Source organism: Gracilinanus agilis, chromosome 1, assembly GCF_016433145.1.
Source record: "Gracilinanus agilis isolate LMUSP501 chromosome 1, AgileGrace, whole genome shotgun sequence".
NCBI classification, from domain to species: Eukaryota; Metazoa; Chordata; class Mammalia; order Didelphimorphia; family Didelphidae; genus Gracilinanus; species Gracilinanus agilis.
In genome coordinates, this window is record NC_058130.1 from 781,881,149 (window position 1) to 781,901,053 (window position 19,905).

General features: G+C 46.9%; 1 protein-coding gene across 2 annotated transcripts in view; it reads left to right on the forward strand.

Moving 5' to 3' along the window:
* Nucleotides 1-19,905, forward strand: part of TANGO2 (transport and golgi organization 2 homolog) — a 163,990-nt gene that overhangs the window by 62,295 nt on the left and 81,790 nt on the right. For both annotated transcript variants that reach the window (XM_044674570.1, XM_044674562.1), the window contains exon 2: nt 8,158-8,263. In XM_044674570.1, coding sequence (XP_044530505.1) covers nt 8,208-8,263 — 56 coding nt within the window. In that variant the 5' untranslated portion in view covers nt 8,158-8,207. The remainder of the gene's footprint in view (nt 1-8,157; nt 8,264-19,905) is intronic.

Here is a 19,905-nt window from a genome sequence, read left to right on the forward strand (position 1 = left end):
TTTGCTCTCCCTTCCACGTCAGAATCCTTCTGCATCAGCCGTGCTAAGCGGGCATGCTCGGTCTTCTCGGCAGTAGCAGTTCTCTTGCAGTGTGTGTACGGGTGATAACGGAGAGCCCCCACTCCCACACATACCTAAGCTTCACTCACCGTACCGTGGCAGGCAGGCAGTTGTTTTTCAGTCACGCCCTGTGACCCCACTTGGGGTTTTCTTGGCAAAGATACCAGAGTGCTTTGCCATTCCTTCTCCAGCTCATTTTACGAATGAGAAAGCCGAGGCCACCATGGTGAAGTGACTTGCCCAAGGTCACATAGTAAGAAAGCGTCTGAGGCCAGAGTGGAACTCGGGAAGATCCTGACCCCAGGCCTGGCGCTCTCTCCACTGTGCCTCCCAGATGCTTTGGCAAGAACGCTGCAGAGAGGGCCCTCCCACATGAGCTTTGGCAGGGGGTCACGACGTGCCGTCTTCAGTGTCACAGATAAGAGAAAATTTCCCCAAACCAGAGTTCTGGAGAGCGGATGCTCTGCGTTTCTTTCCCTTTCGTGACAGCAGGACCGTTTACATCCCTAATAACACTCGGCTTCTGCACGCCTTCGTAGGCGCCCTCTCCAGATGCCTTTAAGCAAAAGGGGGCCTTTTCTGGAGCACGGGGGGCACCTCTGGAGTGCTCTTCTCTCTGGAAAGATCAATCTGTTCCCTAAAACAAATGCTAAAGCCATCCCAGCCGGCTCTGGAATTCTAGACGGTTCTGGAAATGCCAGCCCTTACTCTGGGAGCACAGGAAGCTCTAGCAGACCAGGCTTCTGAGTGTGAATGAGGGAGAGAGGATTCATTCATTGCTTCCTGTGTGCCCGGCACCGAGTCGAGTCCGGGGATGGCCACCATGGAATAATGAGACAGCCCCTGGCCTCCAGGAGCTTGTGTTCACACAAAGGAAGACGATGCGAACAAGGGGAAACGAGCGAGAAGAGCAGGCTGTAGGAGGGTTGGGGTCTGGGGGGTTTCCAAGACGGTCAGAGGGGCCACAGGACAGTTTTCTGGCAGACCCTTTCCAGGCGTGGTCACGTCGACTTGGCTTCTGTTCCCAGAACAAACAGGGGAGGAGGGGGTGATGCACACGCAGCATGGCAGGAAGACGGCTGGAATGCATGGAGATATGGTGGCATCTCACCAGCCAGAAGTGTAGGGCCCCGGGCTGAGCCGTGGGGTCCCTGGTCAGAGGGCGAAGGAGGGTGAGAGACAACAGCTTCGTAGGAAGGTGGCCCAAGTGCCCACCTAACTGAACATCCCAGGGGGTTCTCGTGATCATTCTCCAAGTCTTATTAACTCCCATGAGGAGAGCCTCAGTTTAAATGACTGAAAGGCATGCCAGCTCATTAGCAGATGATACAGACCTCTGAGCTCCTCCGTGGCCAGGGAGGTAAGTCCTTCCAGGTGGTTTGGGCTACGAGGTTGGCAGGAGGCCGCCGCTCTGGAACTTTATCCTCCTTTTTTTTTTTAATTTTTTTAAACCCTTAACTTCTGTGTATTGACTCATAGGTGGAAGAGTGGTCAGGGTGGGCCATGGGGGTCAAGTGACTTGCCCAGGGTCACCCAGCTGGGAAGTGTCTGAGGCCGTATTTGAACCCAGGACCTCCCATCTCTAGGCCTGACTCTCAAACCCCTGAGCTACCCAGCTGCCCCTTTATCCCCCTTTTAAGGTTAGACCTACTAGTCAGATGCTTAATCTTCGCACAGACTCCCTTTGCCTGTTCCCTTCTACTCCCTTTTGGCTTTGCTCATTTCAGACAATTCTTTGGAGTTCTCGTAACTTCTCCCAAGGGATTTAAGAAGTTCTTGTTCTCTTTTTTGTTGTTGTTTGGTGTCTGTTTTCTTTGTTTCTTCTAAAGCCTTCCCTTCTGTCTTAGAATCTATAATAAGTAACAGTCCCAAGGCAGAAGAGCAGTGAGGGCTAGGCCATTGGGGTTAAATGACTTGCCCAGGGTCACCCAGCTAGGAGTGCCCAAGGCCACCTCCTGTGTCCAGGCCTGGCTTTCTACCCACTGAGCCGCCTAGCTGCCCCATTCCTTCATTTTCAAAGAAGATCAATGACATCCTGGAGTGACATCTTGACTTATGTGTGAACTGGATTTAAATGAGACAGAACCGAACAGTGTTGTCAGCCTCTCTCTGCCTTCCAGAGGCATCCAAGTCCAGGGAAAGAGAAGTTGGGATGCCGGGACTTGCCCAGGAGGAGCGACCTTGACTTCCTGGATGTCTAACCAAGCTCTAAGCCCCCCACAGCACTGATTCGGCCGCCCTCATTCATGGCTCCTGACAACAAATTGTTCTCTTCCATCCACTGTGCAGGGGAAGTCTATACACGCCTGGGGTAGATATCATCCCCCCCTCCCCGAGTCCCTGAAGGGCTTGAGGCCTGCTGGTTACTCTCGACCTAGCTTAGCCTGCTTGCCTGGACAGCTTCCTCGAGTGTGGCTGCTGTACATGCTACTGCTTCTTGGGGCCCCAGATGAGAGTTGAGTGCCAGGTGGAGTCCCACAGTGGATGGGCAGCCCTGAAAAGGGCCCAGCGAGCCTTCTCCCCCAGAGCTGTTAGTCTTCCCTGAACACTCTATACATCCCCCACACTCTGTTTTATATGAACAGCTTGAAAGGTATCTTTTAAAGGGGGGGGGCAGCTGGGCAGCTCAGTGGATTGAGAGTCAGGCCTAGAGAAGGGAGGTCCTGGGTTCAAATCTGGCCTCAGACACTTCCCAGCTGGGTGACCCTGGGCAAGTCACTTGACCCCCATTGCCTACCCTTACCAATCTTCCATCTATGAGACAATACACAGAAATTAAGGGTTTTAAAAAAAATGGAAAAAAAATAAAAGGACCAAGACATCATTTCCTGCCAACTCAGGAAGGGAATATTTTGGTTGAGTGGGCCAGTCAGTCTCTGAGCATTTACTAAGTGGCCAATGTTTTAGGCCCTGTGCTCGTAGCTGGGGACACAGCTACAAAAAAGCAAACAGCCCCTATTGGCAGGGACCTTACCATTTGGATGAAGGAGACAACAAGGACCGAGGTAGCTCCACAGGGAATAAATAAAGACATGGAGAGGATCAGAGCAGGGTGATCTGGGAGGGAGCACACCAAGCAGCGGGGGAGTCGGGAATGGCTTCAAATGGAAGGTGACATCTGAGCTGTGTCTTGAAGGGAGAGAGGAATATAAGGACAAGGAGGGGAGAGCATTCTAAGCATGGGAGATGGACAAGCAGAGATGGGAGATGGAGCTGGGCCCTGGCCGAAAGACAAGACAAAATCTGATTTGGCTTGATTGGGAAGGGAAGGAGGGACAAGGATGTACAATGATGCCCGAAAGATCGGGTTAGGAAAGGCTTGAAAACTACATAGAAGAGTTTCTATTTGATTCTAGAGGCAATAGGAAGCCACTGGAATTTATCAACTAGAGGAATGTCACAGGCAGATCCATACTTAAAAAATCACTTTGGGAGCACTGTGGGAAATGGACCACCCTGGGGAGATAATCGAGACAAGGAGACCATTTTCAGAGGCTTTTGCAATCGTCTCGGTGAAATATGGTGAAGGCTTCAACTAAAATCATAGCTGAGTAATTAGAGAATCGAGGTTCGAAGCAAGAAATGTTATATAGAAATGGCACAGTTTAGCAGCCGATTGAATAGGGAGCTGGAGGGTGAGGGCACGTCAAGGTTCCAAGGCTCCGAGACTCGAGGAATGGTAGTGCCTTCAGTAGAACTAGGGCTGTTCCAAGAGAGAAGGGTTGGGGCGACAAGGAGTTTTATTTGGGATATATTAAGTGTGAGATGCCTCTGGGACTTCCAGTCTGAAATAGCCAATAGGCAGTTAGTGACATGAGATTGGAACTCATCGAAGTGAGAAATCATTGGCCAAGAAACAATAATTAGACCCACTGGAACCAATGAAATGACCAAGAGAGAATGTGTAGAAAGAGAAGAGTGGGGGGGGGGCCTGTGACAGAGGCTTGGGGAACACCCACAGTTAGGGGATGTCATCTGGACAGTGAACCAGCAAAGGAGAGGGAGCCATCACGTGGGTCAGAGAATCGGGGTCAAGTAGGGTCATGAAATCCCAGAGAAGATAAAGTATCCAGAGAGAGAAAGAAGGTAGTCACCAGTGCCACTTGCAGCAGGACTGGAAGACCAAAGCAAAAAATGAGAGGAAGGAAGGAAGGAAGGAAGGAAGGAAGGAAGGAAGGAAGGAAGGAAGGAAGGAAGGAAGGAAGGAAGGAAGGAAGGAAGGAAGGAAAAAAGATTGCAGATTTGGCAAGATGGGTAATGACTTTGGAGAGAAGTTTCATTGAAATTGTGGAAGTCAGGCTGCAAGGGCTTGAAGAGTGAATAAAAGGAGAGTGTGGCGAGATCAAATCTGGACAGGCTTTTTCTAGGATGTTTGACTGCGAAATAGAGGAGAGATGTGGGATGATAGCTTGAGGGAAGGGCACAACCAAGAGGATTTTTTTAGGGTTGAAGAGCACTGAGGCATGCGAATAGGTAGTAGGGAAGGCCCCGGTAGCTAAGGAAAGATTTAAGAGGACCGAGAGAGCTCACGGCCTGCTGGAGGAGATGGGAGAAGATTAAGGACACATGTAGGGTGATTAGTTGTGGCAAGGAAAAGGACCACTAAATCGTCCAATCCCGGGAAAGTTGGAGAGGGGATGGGGATGGGGACAATGTCTTCGATGTCTTCAAAGGGGGGCTTTGAAGGTAGGGAAGTCGGGAGAAGAGGGTGTTTTCTCCATCTCTTATTCATTCACCTGCAGCCTTAGCAGCTGACTTTGTCTGGCATCCACATCTCAGAGCCAGAGTTGGCTTTGGTGGCCCTGACAGCTGGCCATGGCTCGACAGAGCATGTAGCTAGTGGCTGATTGTTCATTTGAATCTGTAGGAATGTGGTGCTCGCAGCTCTAGTTTTAATGGTAGTGTTAAATGTGGTGGAAAATGTCTGCCTTCTCTTGGAACGCCAACGCAGAAAACCGAAAGGCTCATTTGGGTTCTAAAATAAGCCATGGCTCAGGACACTAAGGAACGGGAGGTGCTCCCTGTATTTGGGTGACTGCATGGAGAAGGAAGACTCAAACTCTCTCGGGACCCATCACACACCACAGATGTGCCCATCGCTATCAGCCTGTCCATTCAGCTGTTGTTTTGGGGTTTGCCATCAAGAGTGGCAAATGCTGATGCCAAGATGAACAGCTGCTGGATCGGAACAGCGCTGGGTGTTCCTGCAGACTCGAGAGCTTGTGAGCTCCTGGGCTCTGGGCATCTTCGAGAGGAAGCCGGGGGGCCATTTTCTGGGAGCATTTATCTGTCGTAGGAGGGGATTCCTGCTTCAGAGAGGCCGATGCCCTCAGAGCGTGGGATTCTCGAGCACCTTCTGCCAAGGCTGTGGTATTGACTCTGGGGAGCCCATCACCTATGGGGAGCTGAGTCTGGGGGGATGGATGGAGGCCATAAAACTAAGCCATCTCCTTGCTGCTGCTATCCTGTGATGGGGGAAAATGTTAGAGTTTGCCCGATAAAGGCCATTTGCCACCCCCTAGTGGGTCTGCCCAAGGGCACATCAAGCTCCCTTCAGGCCTGCGCCTCCCAAGTCAGCCAACCCTAAAGCAGCATGTCGGGCCTGATCCCGTGGCCTTCTTGTGGGCTCTTTTTGCCCTGCTCTCCCCAGTTTTGTTGGTATCTGAGGTGGGTTTCACACTGGAAGGGGCGCAGGTCCCTCACTCTGAGCGACAGGCAGGCCCATCTTGGGGGCTAGTAAGACTCATGCCATTTGGAAGGCTTGGTTGGGACAGCAACAGCAGACAGAGCCTCCGAAACCTTGACTGGGGTCTGTTCTAGGTCCCCCAAATATCCCAGGACAGCTGTGGGCCAAGCATCTGCGAGGAGATAGGCCTTGGGAGAAACTGAAACCATTCCCGTGTTACATCTGGGAAGAGGCTGTACCAAGATGGATTGTGCAATGGGAAGGTCCGAAGATGAAGCCCCCATCTTCGTGGTGCTATTGTCACTTTTCTAGATCTGTTGTTAATTCACTTCAGATCCCAGTACCGAAGAAAGACCAATCCCTGAGGGCGTTCCTCTTCCCCCCATAGCTGGGTTAAAGCCCATGCTGGCCAACAAGAAGCTTCAGGAAATTTGGGCAGCAAGACTCTGCTTGTAATTCTTTTCAGAAGACGGATTGGCTTTTAGCTTAGAACTCCTACCCAAAGAAGACAAAGCCATGAATGACCAGATCCTTCTACAAATGTAGGACGGTGGGATGCCCACATATTTATGAAATTTCAGCAATCAAAACCCAAATAAACTGAGAAAGCAAAGCAAAGTGTTCCAGCTGGTGGTAGAAGGTCCTGGCAATTGATTTCCTTTTACAAGGTCCAAAATCAATTCTTAGCTATGGCATTTTATACGAGGCAAATATCACGTGTGTGTATGCATGCGTGTGTATATGTGGGGGGGAGGGTATATTGATATTGCCCCTCCTTTACCTTGCTAGTCTTTTCACCTTATTCCCCAGCATGTACTCTTCCATCCAGTGACTTTAGCCTCTTAGCTATACCATAAATAAGATATTCCATCTCTCTGTCAGCTCCCTCTGTCTGTCCCCAGTGCCTGGGATACTCTTAGCCTTCTGCTGGCTACTGACCTCCCCTGGCTTCCTTTGAGTCTCAATCAACCATGTAACCCTGGGCAAGCCACTTCTGTCTGCCTTAACTTACAGAAAAAGAAAAACTCAAAGGAAAGAAGTTTTCTTTACCTCCAAAGTTGTTGTTGTTGAGTTGTTTCAGTTGTGTCTGACAATTTGTGCCCCTGTTTGGGGTCTTCTTGACAAAGATACTGGACTAGTTTGCCATGTCCTTCTCCAGTTCCTTTTACAGATGAGGAAACTGAGGCATACAGGATTCAGTGACTTACACAGGGTCGTTATTTTAGTAACAAATTTCCACATAAGTTTTCTGAAGTTTTGTGATCCAAATTGTCTCCCTCCCTTCTTTTCTCCCCACTCCCGGATCTGGCAAGCAATTCAGTCTGGGTTCTACATGTATTATCACATAAAACATATTTCCTTGTTATTCATTTTTGTAAATGAATAATATTATAAAACCAAAACCCCAAAACATATGCCCAACTAAGTGAAAAATCATATACATTCAGCTGCATTCCAACTCCAACAGTTCTTTTTCTGGATGTGGATAGCATCTTTTTCATAAGTCCCTCAGAATTGTCCTGGATCATTGCATTGCTGAGAGTAACAAAGTCTATCTCAGTGGTTCCCAAACTTTTTTGGCCTCCCGCCCCCTTTCCAGAAAAACTATTACTTAGTGACCCCTGTCACATACTATCACTGCCCCCTTACAGTTATTCACCACCCCCAAATGCCCCTGTGGCCATCACCGCCGTCTGGATCACTGCAGCACCCACCAGGGGGCGATAGCGCCCACTTTGGGAATCCCTGCTCTATCTCAATTGGTTGTTCCACGACATTGCTATTACTGTGTAACTGTTCTGGTTCCGCTTGTTTCACTCTGCATCAGTTCATGGAGGTCTTCCCACTCTTTCCAGAATCCTCCTGCTCATCATTTTTTATGGCACAATAGTATCCCATCACCTTCATATACCACAATTTGTTCAGCCATTCCCCAATCAAGGGACATCCCTTTGGAGCAGGAGTTTCTTAATGGGTAAGTTCTCTGCACCGGTGAAATCGGGTCCAGTCCAAAAGCAAGTGTGTGGTTTTTTTTTAAAACTGGAAAGGGCATTTGAAGTCATGTTGTTTACCTTGGAAGAATATGAGCTCTGAGGGCCGGGGCTACTTCTATTACTTGTAACCCTGTTAGCACATAGGAGGCATTTCATGAGATATTTGTTGAAGGTCATTTAATGTGGTAAAACTGTTGGTTGGCATCTTGGAGCATATTGTGGGCCCAGTAACACTTAGTAGGACCAATTAATTATTTGTTGAACTGCTCCTGACTGAATAAATGGAGGCCGAATGTGTGCCTGGAAGATGTGCTTAGAGCTGGGCACATAGTAGGGGCTTCCTGAATGCTTATTGAATGACCAGGTTTTATAGGCCTCTCTCGGATGACAGAGCCCTCTTTGTTCCTTTGCCCACAGACCGAATCGAACCTGTCTGAAAGAAGCAGCTGCCTCAGGGACACTTCCCCATGTGTATCATCTTCTTTAAGTTTGATCCTCGCCCAGTTTCCAAAAATGCATACAGGTAATCTCCCCCGTTTGGGTCGGCTGTCTTTTCTCGGAGTGCCATTTAGAATGCCGCTGTGCTCGTCCTTCCATTTGGGGATACTTTCTCCATCGTGCATGGGCAAACTGATTTTGTGCCTGTTGAGCTGAACGATAACAGATGCAGCCTTCCAAGTTAGGACTGGAAAGACCATCCGTTTAACGCCCCTTTTTCTTGGTGTTCAGTCATTTCAGTCACGTTCAACTCTTCACAACCCCATTTGGGGTTTTCTTGGCAACGATACCAGAATGGCCTTCCATTTCCTTTTCCAGCTCATTTTGTAGATGAGGAAAACTGAGGCAAATGGGTTTTTCTCAGCAAAGATACTGGAGTGGCCTGCCATTTCCTTCTCTAGCTCATTTTACAGATGAGGAAACTGAGGCCAAGAGAGTTAAGTGATTTGTCCAGGATCACACAGCTAAGTAAATGTCTAAGGCCAATCTGAACTTCCTGACTCCCAAGCCTGGAGCTCAATTCACTGTGCCACAGTTCCCATTTTACAGACATAGAAATAGAAGCCTAGAAAGGTTAAATAAGGCCTATTCCAGATCACAGTGGTCACTCGCAGTGTCTGCTCCTTGCTCCTTGGTGACTTTGGATAAGTCACTTCCCTCCTTGAGACCTCAGTTTCTTCATTTGTAAGAACTTGGTCTTGGGGGCCCTTTTTAATTTTAATTTTAATTGATTTAATTCTCTAAATCAATTGTCCTAATTTGATCCTAGAATTCTAGCCAGTGATTGGTCTGTGATGTCAGATGGGGGGTAATTACAATGGATCAATAACGTCATTGAAAATGCTTGGAGGGGGCAGCTGGGTAGCTCAGTGGATTGAGAGTCAGGCCTAGAGACGGGAGGTCCTGGGTTCAAGGGTCAGACACTTCCCAGCTGTGTGACCCTGGGCAAGTCACTTGACCCCCATTGCCCACCCTTACCACTCTTCCACCTAGGAGCCAATACACAGAAGTTAAGGGTTTTAAAAAAAAATGCTTGGAGCTCTTCTTAAGAAAAATAAAGAGTAATAACTAATAATAATGTGATTTCATACTTTTTTCCCTCATTTGAGCCTTGCAGCAGCCCTGTGGGGTAGTTACTACAAATATTATCAACCCCATTCTCAGATGAGCAAATTGAGGCTCAGAGTAGTAGCCACACAGCTCAGAAGTATCAGAGACCAGATTTTAAGTTCTCATGAGACCTCCTCTGTGAACTTTTGGGAGCCCATCCTTTTAGGAGAGGCTCATTACTAATGTTTTGTTTTCATCACTTATCATGGTTTTATAATGTGTCGCAGCTTGGGCATTCGATAAATACACAACGATGACCTCTTTGTGAAGATACTTTCCTGGAGACACTGATGCTCCGTGAATTCTCCGTTTTCCTTTGGTCTGAGAACTCCATCCCCCCAGGCATGAAATGGAGAAGTCCCCGCAACCTCCTCATCCAGGAGGCTATTATTCAGGTTTTCCTAAAGTAATAGTGACTAACATTTAATACAGCACCTACTATGTGCCAGGCACTGTGCTAAGTGCTTTGCATTTTCCTCATTTGAAGCTCACAGGAACCCTGGGAGGTAGGAGCTATTAGTATTCCCATTTTTTTTTAAACCCTTACTTTCCATCTGAGAATCAATATTGTGTATTGGCTCCAAGGCAGAAGAGTGGTAAGGGCTAGGCAATGGGGGTTAAGTGACTTGCCTAGGGTCACACAGCTGGGACATCTCTGAGGCCAGATTTGAACCCAGGACCTCCCGTCTCTAGGTCTGGCTCTCAATCCACTGAGCTACCCAGCTGCCCCCATTCCCATTTTATAGATGAGGAAACTGAGGCAAACAGAAGTTAAGTAAATTGCCCATATTACACAGCTAAGAAGTATCAGAATGGGAGGCGAGATTTGAAATCAGGTCACCAAGGCTCCAGGCCCTCCATCTAACCCATTTACTGCAGGCCTTCCTCTTGTTCTTTTAGTCTCTTGGAGATGGCAGTATGCTTCAGAGGTAGCTGTCCGGTGCTGGAGCTCTCATTCTTCCTTCAGGGCTAGCCCACCTCCTTGTCGAATCGTACCCCTGCCAGCCTCCATGGTGTCATCTACTCCTCTCATTCCATGCATATGCTTGTTAGGAATGTGCCACCGTCTCCTTCCACCTCTCCTGTCACCCTTTGAGTCTTTGAGAAGTCGAGTTCTTTCAAGCTCATCAAATTGTTTGATTTGTGGCTGTACTCATGGATGTGGTCAGATACAGAATTTCCACGTTTAAGAGGAGAGCTTCTTGTAAAGAAAAATTTACAGAGAATTGAGGAATACTTAATGAAACAAATAAAAATATATCAGAGGAAAAAAGAGGCGGCTTTTGTTTATAGTCAGGAGTTCAGGGTCCTGGAAAGTGCCATGTGATTTCTCAAATGTGGGATCCAAGATTCTCCTCAGTTCAGGACCCGCTTCAATGTCTACCTGCTATATTTCTCTTAGGATTGACGAGCTGCATGGCATAATCTGGGTGTTGGGCCTTGGTAGGCAACGTCGTGTATTGGTTCCAAGGCAGAAGAGTGGCAAGGGCTAGGCAATGGGGGTGAAGTGACTTGCCCAGGGTCACCCAGCTAGGAAGTGTCTGAGAACAGATTGGAACCAGGACCTCCTGTCTCTAGGCCTGACTCTCAATCTACTAAGCTACCCAGCTGCCATGATTAGGCATTTTTCATAGTGCAGATGGTTAGACTATTCTCTTGATTTGAGGAGGATTTATACTGTTCTGTGGCTTGATGCAATTAGCAGAATGTCATCTAGAAACGGAGCTTTAATTAGCGTTGGAGGATTGACGCTGGCCTCAATCACATAAAGGTCATCCGGAGACTGCTCTCCCCATGCCACCCACTGGATCCACATTCCCTTGCCCAATCCCAGGTCACTAAACTTGACTTCCCCCGTGCCCCTGTGAGTGTGCAGCTCACCCCCTCTACCAGGCATCACCCCCTCTACCTAGTTAGCTCTCCTCTGCATTGGGCTTGTCATGGCTCCCACCATCCACATTCAATTGTTTTAGCCCCAAATGAAAGAATTTCTAGCTGAAGCTGGAAAAGCGTCACTAAGGAGTCCTTCTTTGTTTACATTCTGGTAGAACCTTTTCCATAATCTTGGTAAGAACATTATGCACACACAGAGCTCCTTTCCAGGCATCATGTTGGACGTCCAGGCCCAGTGGATCACTGAATGAAGTTCCTTAGAGTTGTGCGTCTCAGAAAATCTCGACTGATGTCGGTGTCGGCACTGGAGATTCAGTCTGAGGAGAACCTAATGGCCGATATCCAAAAGAACAGATGCCAGCGGAGTGTCCCCCCTGCACTGAGTCCAGTGACTTCCCGTGGGGTCTTGGGCAGCTCACTTCAGGCCGTGCTCCTTAGTGGCCTCTCTTATAAATGGAATGACATGATCTCAAAGACCCCCTTCTAAATGTTTGGATCCATTTCTCATCTCCTATTTCTTTTTTTTTTTTTTATATTTTTTAAACCCTCACCTTCCATCTTGGAGTCAATACTGTGTATTGGTTCCAAGGCAGAAGAGAGGCAAGGGCTAGGCAATGGGGGTCAAGTGACTTGCCCAGGGTCACACAGCTGGGAAGTGTCTGAGGCCAGATTTGAACCCAAGACCTCCCGTCTCTAGGCCTGGCTCTCCATCCACTGAGCTACCCAGCTGCCCCCTCATCTCCCTTTTCTTAAACATTTAACTTGTAGCAGGTGGAGCCATCTTGGTTATTAAGGTCAGTCTGCCCTGAGGTCCCTGTTGTTTCCATTTCCTTCTAATGTCCCTATTTCATCTTCCTGATTCAGGCCTTTGAGCTGTTTTTCCACTTGGGCTCTTTTGCCTGTGACGGTACATGTGTCAGAGTTGCAGTGTAGACCTCAATGAAAACAAAATGGTTTGGGCCTTTGGTCCAGATTTGAAAGTTTCAAAGGGACAAGAGCTGTGGGTCAGGGATGCCCGTCACAAGCACGATGCCCTTGGGAAAGTCTAGACCTGCCCGCTCTATCACTCAGTGTGCCTGTGCACATGTTTTTGCTGCTGTTGAGCCCCAAGTTCAAATCCATTGTACCCTTCAGGGAGAAGGAGGACACAGTCAAGATGGTGGCAGGCGAGGTAGGATTTTTACCCAAGATCCTTCACAACTTCCTCAACAACAACCTAGAAAACATGCCAGACCAAATTCTAGCTGGGAAATCCAAAACAAGTCACCGTGAGTCATTTTTCCAGCTCTGGGCAGCTAAGGAAGAGAGAGAGAGAGGTCTGTGGGCTGGCCAGGATTGCAGAGGCGATGGAGCAGCAAGGAGGGCGCTGCTGGTGGTGGGGAGCAGGGACAGTAAGAGGACTGAATATCAGAGGGCAGGAAATATCTGGGTAGGAAGACCTCCCAGGGTACCCTCGTACTTGCACCGGGAGTACGAAGGGTCTGTCTGGCAGCTCTGTTACCCAGTTCGAAGTCACTTCCAAAGTGGAGAAGAGTGGTTGTGAGGGAACAGGGGACCTGTTTGTGTAAGGAGCAAAGAACAAGTCCCCAAAACTCAGCTGTGTGACTTTGAGCCCAAAAGCAGCTGGGGGAGCTGGAGGAACTCATTTCTAACCTTTTAGCCCCACACACAAGGCTTACGTGGAACAACCAGGGCAGGAGACCCAGACCAGAGGGGAGCCAGCAGTTCAGCCCTCTAAATCTGCAAATCTCCTACTGGGCTAATAGTGACTGAGACCAGCTCAACCAACACACAAGCCAACAGTCCAGCAGAAATTAGGTATAGACCAACAATTTACACCGTATACTAAGTTAAGCTCAAAATGAATAAATGGTTTACATATGAAGGGGATATCATAAGCAAATTAGTGTGGCCAAAATTATCTGTCCGTCCTATGGCTAGGCACGAGCTCATGACCAAAAAAGAGGTAGAGAGGTTCATGAGAGGTGAAATGGATAATTTTAAGTAAATAAAATGTAAAAGTTTTTGCACAAACAAAACCAATGCAGCTACACTTAGAAGAAATGCAGAAAACTAAGGGGAAAAGCTTTGTAGTGAGTTTCTTTGGTAAAGATCTCATTTTTCACATATGTACAGAACTGAACCAAATGTACAAGAATAGGAATAATTCCCAAATTGATAAAGGATCAAAGGATGCAAATAATTTTCAGAAGAAGAAATTAAAGCTCTCTACAATCAAATAAAAAAAAATCTTCAAAATTACTAATAGAGAACTGCAAATTAAATCTGTTTTGAGGTGCCATTTCAATACCCATCAGATTGGTTAAGATGACAGGAAAAGAAATGCCAGGTGCTGAAGGGACTGTGGAAAAATAGGTACTTTTAGTGGAACTGGGACCAAATCTAACTATTCCGGGAAATGATTTGAAACTATAGCCAAACAAACTCTGCATACCCTTTGACCCAGCAATCCTGCTTCTATGTCTATACCCAGAAAGTCAAAAAGAGATCAGAGAAGGGGCAGCTGGGTAGCTCAGTGGATGGAGAGTCAGGCCCAGAGATGGGAGGTCCTGGGTTCAACTCTGGCCTCAGACACTTCCCAGCTGGGTGACCCTGGGCAAGTCACTTGACCCCCATTGCCTAGCACTTACCACTCTTCTGCCTTAGAACCAATATACAGTATTGACTCCAAGATGAAAGTTAAGGGGTTAAAAAAGAGAGAGAGAGATCAGAGAAAGAGGAAAAGAGCCCATATATACAAAAAAATATTTCTAGCAGTTCTTTTTTGTGGAGGCAAAGAATTAGAAATTGAGGGGGCAGCTGGGTAGCTCAGTGGAGTGAGAGTCAGGCCTAGAGACAGGAGGTCCTAGGTTCAAATCCAGCCTCAGACACTTCCCAGCTGTGTGACCCTGGGCAAGTCACTTGACCCCCATTGCCCACCCTTACCACTCTTCCACCTATGAGACAATACACCGAAGTAAAAGGGTTAAAAAAAAAAAAAGAAAGAAATTTAAGGGTTGCCCATCAATTGGGGAATGACTGAACAAGCTGATATATGAATAGAATACTTCTGTTCTATAAAAAATGATAAAGGGAATGATTTCAGAAAAACCTGGGAAGGTATATAAACTGATGCAAAATGAAATGGACAGAATCGGGGGGAAGGTTTATATAATAACAACAATATTATAAATATACAATAAACTATGAAAGATTCAGGAAATGAGCAGTGTAGTGACCCACCACAATTCCAAAGAATTCTTGATAAAATATGCTACCCACCTTCATATAGAGAACTGATGGGCTCGGAAGTACAGATTGAGGCATATTTTATCCTCTTTCTTTTTTTCTTGCCCTGCCCCCCGCCCAAAACATGACTAATATATACTTAACTTCTGTGTATTGGCTCCAAGGCAGAAGAGTGGTAAGGGTAGGCAATGGGGGTCAAGTGACTTGCCCAGGGTCACACAGCTGGGAAGTGTCTGAGGCCGAATTTGAACCCAGGACCTCCCGTCTCTAGGCCTGACTCTCAATCCACTGAGCTACCCAGCTGCCCTACATTTGTTTTGCATGACTTCATATTTGTAATGGGGTTTGCATTTCTTGCTTCCTCGATGGGGAGGAGTGAGAGGGAGAAAGAGAATTTGAAATTGAAAATCAAATAAAATTGCTTTTTTTTTTTTAAAGAAAATGAGAGGATCTGGAGACTTTGTTTGAAACCCATAATTCCAAGTAAATCTGAATGAGATAATAAAAACCCCACTGAAATGAAATGAAGTTTGAAACTACTTCTGATGGTCTCCTATTGCTTGGACACTGAACAGTGAATAGTCTGGAAATAATTGGAGCAGCCTTCTGTCCAGACACACAGTGATAAGCCAGAAAAATTATATACACAGTGACTACACCATTAAGAGAAAGAGCAACCCCTACAAAACATCTGAAAATGAATGTTTTGGGTTGTTGTTGTTTTTTAACCCTGACCTTCCACCTTACAATCAATACTATGTATTGGTTCCAAGGCAGAAGAATGGGAAGGGTTAGGCTGTGACGGTTAAGGGACTTGCCCAGGGTCACACAGCTAGGAAGTGTCTGAGGCCGGATTTGAACCCAGGACCTCCCGTCTCTAGGCTGAAAACAAACGTTTTGAGGCAGCTAGGTTGTACAGTGGATAGAGGCCCAGGCCTGGAGTTGGAACGAACTGGGTTCAAATTTGGCTTCAGATACTTCCTAGTTTTGTGACTCCGGGCAAGTTACTTAACACTGTCTACCTAGCCCGTGCCTTTATGTCTTAGTTGTTACTAGGACAGAAAGTGAGGGTTTAAAAAAAAAAACTTTAAGAAAAAAGAAGGGAAATGCATGTTTTAAAATTATAAAGAATGTTGCTGTTTTGGCCTTCATGATCAAAGAGTACCAATGACATGAGGTATCTAGTGGGGAGTGCAGAATCGGATTTCAGTAAGGCAGAGCTGCACAGTCTTGCGCCTCCCTCTCTCCCAGAGTCCTCGAAGTCCAGTGGCAAGACAAAAGTCGGGATGACTGGCAGTGGCTCGGGATGCCATAGATGACCTTAGCACCTTCCTTGTCTTAGCACTCTCCAGTGCCTGCTTCAGATGCCTTCAAATTGGCCTCATCTGCCAGGGGGAAGGGTTCCTACATTTGGAACAGACTCCCCCCCGCCCCCAGCTCACCAACATTTGGGGGACTTGGCAGTTACCCTCAACCTAGTTTAGCCCACCTACCAAGACAATTTTACAGTTTCTTAGAACCACAAAAGAGAGGTGGTGAAAGGTGGACCCCAAAGATGGGTGAGCAGCCCTGAAAAGGGCTCAGCAAGCCCTCCTACCTGAGGTGCTAGTCCTCCCCCTGCACCGCAAAATTATAAAGAATAATATTGGTTCCAAAGAAGAGCTATGAGACAATCCCTCCTCTCCCAAGGGTAGGGGGGTGGGAGTTGTGTAGCCTGGAGAAGGACCTCACAAACCAGGTGTTCAGTCTTCCTTTCCTCCCATCTGGCATTCTAGAATCACCCCCTATGACTGTATGGAATCATGTGATTACAGGAGCTGGTAATAGGGGCCTGAAACTTAGAATAGACTAGACGCAAGCGAGGCAAGAAGGTAGATTCTCAGCTCCACAAGAAGCCCAGAAAATTATTCCAAGGCTAGACCATGCCTGCAGAGGATAAAAAGGACTTTCGGCAACCAGCAGTTGTGCTTGTTCCCCCTTCATTCACTACACTTGAGCCCACTTTCCCTTCGACTGTACATTCCGGTAAGAGAGAGTGTCACAGACTTTTGGGGGAGTATTTTGTATCAGCTCATCTTTCTACTATCCCACCTTAGTCAATAGCGATTTATTCTTGTGGACTAAATAATCACCAATTCATAATCGGGGTGGGAAGCACATCTAGTGAGGATTTATAGCATCAGATGACCCCAAAAGGAGTATAATCATGCTCTGGGGACCTGACTTGGGACAGTGGGTACTGGTCGGGGCTGAGACCTCAGAGTATGTGCTAAGTATTTCCTTCCTCTGGGCAGCTCGTTTTTTTTGGACCCAAACAGAAAACTATTCATTTGCCCTCGATGCACTTTGTCTTACTAGACTCATTTCATTGTTCTAGCCTGATAAGGTCTTTCCATCTTTCACAGCTTTGTGTCACTTACAGACGTGACAGGTGTCCAAATGTCACGATGAAAAATGCTAGAAGCCTGGTGGCAGGGATTTTGGAGTACCTGGGACATATGATGACATAAAAATCATTATGGTGCAATGATATATTGGACAGCCATGTTGAAGTCAAGATGATAGACAGTTACCTGCTTAGAATGTGGAATGAACTGAGCCTGGCAGGAGCTTGGCAGGTGCCAAGGACAGTTAAGGCTCAGGTATAAAACCAGGATTTTGAACTCACAGGGATCTCAGAATTGAGATATTGGTTTAAAGGGTGGTTTGGGTAGGCCTTAGGTGAGCTTTATTCAACCATCAACTAGCAACCAACTACAAATCTACTTCATCATTCTCTGTTCCTGAATTTCACTATCAAGAATAACAACTCTTTATTCAGCAGAGTAACCTTGATTTTAGGTTGGGCCTGTCTGGCCCAACCAGGCTGTTATCTATTAAACCTGATAAGCAGTATTTTCAAAGATTATCAATAGCATCATTAGCTTTAATTAGTTAAGGACTTCCTATTCCCTTTCTCCCAATCATTATCCTGCTCCCCCTTCCTTAAGTCTATTGGTAATAAATCTTAAACTTACATCAGATTTGAGCTTCATCAAGAATCCTAGGGCTCTAGTGAATCATATCCTGGGATAATTTGAGGGAAGAGGAATATTGCATCTTGCAGAAACATTGATCAATACACAGTCAATCTTAAGCATTATCCTAAGGCACAGGGCTTCAGTTGGGCCTAGATAACTGTACAATTCTAACAGCAGATTCATTGCCTGGCTGGTAGTCCTAGGATACTGTTATCATCCAGAGTTTGGATTAGCAGATTCAACATATTCAGACATCTACTGCAGTGGGTGATCCTTTTGGGTTCACTATCATATCTTAAGTTTCCCACATAGGATTTAACATTCACAATTAACCTTGCTCCAGATCCACATTACAACCTTCATTATAACAATGGTCATCATCATTGTTACCACTGTGGGCAGCTCCCTTGGCAGGAGACCACCTAAATGGGACCCATTCTTGTAGCAGGGTTTATAACATTAAATAGCATCCCCAGGATCAGCCCTCACCCTTCCTTCCGTTTTCCTTGTGCCCTGTGCCTCAGTCTCAGCTAGATCCTGTTCTCCTCATGGGCTTTTAAGGGTCCCCTCTCTTGGCAAAGGTGCAATTCCCAGCCAATAGTGCGTGTAGCTTCTCTATAGGATACTCCGGATTACTCTGGGGTGACTATAAGACTAAGTTCCCCCAGAGTGTGCTGCCCATCTAGCATTTTTGCTTAATGGCCTGCCCATTATGAAAGAAAGGTCCCAGACCCATCAAAAATCTACATTAGGGGGCAGCTGGGTAGCTCAGTGGATTGAGAGCCAGGCCTAGAGACGGGAGGTCCTAGGTTCAAATCCGGCCTCAGACACTTCCCAGCTGTGTGACCCTGGGCAAGTCACTTGACTCCCATTGCCTACCCTTACCACTCTTCCACCTATGAGTCAATGCACAGAGGTTAAGGGTTTAAAAAAAAATCTACATTAGCAGCACTTTTTGTGGTAGCCAAGTCCTGGGCCTAGAAACAAAGTAAATGTCCATCTTTTGGGAAGCAGCCAAACAGATTCTGATGTGGGAATATAATGGGAGACTACTGCCCTGAAGGAAACAAGGAAGGGGAAAAATTCTGAGCAGCCTAGGAAGGCCTGCATCCATGCAGAGGGAGGCAAACAGAACCACCAAACATCAGCCAAGGCTGGCCTGGAAAAAAAGATGAGAAAATGCAACTCCCTCCATGTTTGGCAGAGATGGAGGACTCTGGATGTGGGTAAATGCCAACACCTCAGACTCAGTCTATACTTTGGTTAGTTGGGTTGAACTGCGTCTTTTCCCTCTCTCATTTTTTGTTACAAGGATTGACCCTTTGGGTAAGAGGGGAAGAAGAATATATTTAGAAATAAATGAGATGTAAAAACAAGATGTTGATATCATGAGATTTTTTTAAAATCTCATTTATTCTAGCATGGACCAATCTTACCCCAACCCTGGACAGAACAGGGAGAACTCTAGATCCCTGGGGCATATGTAATCCTCTGCTTAGCTTTTGAAGCCCCATAACCTGCCCCTTCCTATCGTTTCAGTCTTCTTAAATCTCTTTCCCTAACACATACTCTGAGATAGGGATGTTGGCCTCCTGGCTGCTCTCCTACGGGACCTTCCATCTCCTGGCTCGAGGCATTTTCATTGGCTGGCCCTGTCAACCTGAAAAAATCAGAGAACGACTGACCTGGTTATAGTGAGGGTCTTTAATCAAGGTAGGCAGATTCATCTGAGAAGATGCAGCACCTTGGGCCTGGGACTTCCAATGAATTCAGAACACGAGGTGCTTATAAGCATTTTAGGAGAAGCAGATGGGTATCCACTGGCCCCCTGTGGAAGCCCCATGTTGGTGAACCTATGGCACGCATGTCAGACATGCTGGTGGGGGTTGCTCCCCTCTCCACATGCGCCTGAGGACATTTCTCTCATTTCCCCACCCTTGTGTCCAGCAGCCCAGTGGCAGCACTTCGTCCCTCCCCTGTCTGGGATAAGGCGGGAGGCTCACATGGGACATGAGGGTGCAGTGTGGGCACTCAGTCTCTAAAAGGTTCGCCATCACTGCCCTAACCTCTGAGGCTAGGAGGACCCAGATGCAATAATCAAAGGCTGTGGTGATTTTACAAATACAATTACAGTTTTGGCTGTCTTTGGCTGAGTTCTGGCTTGGGTGATTGAAAGTTATTTGAGAGCTTATTGTTCAGTCAGGGACATGGGTCCAGCTAGGAGTTTCAGCAGACAAGGTTGTCAGCTCCAGGCCTAGATTTCTCTCCTTCAATTCAGCCTCCCCTTCTCTGGCTTCCTTCAGGTCTCCTAAAGTCTTGGCCCTCCTTTATCTTAGTGTCTTCCTTCTGAGAGTCAGTCTAATGTACCATCTGTATCTTGTTTGTACATAACTAT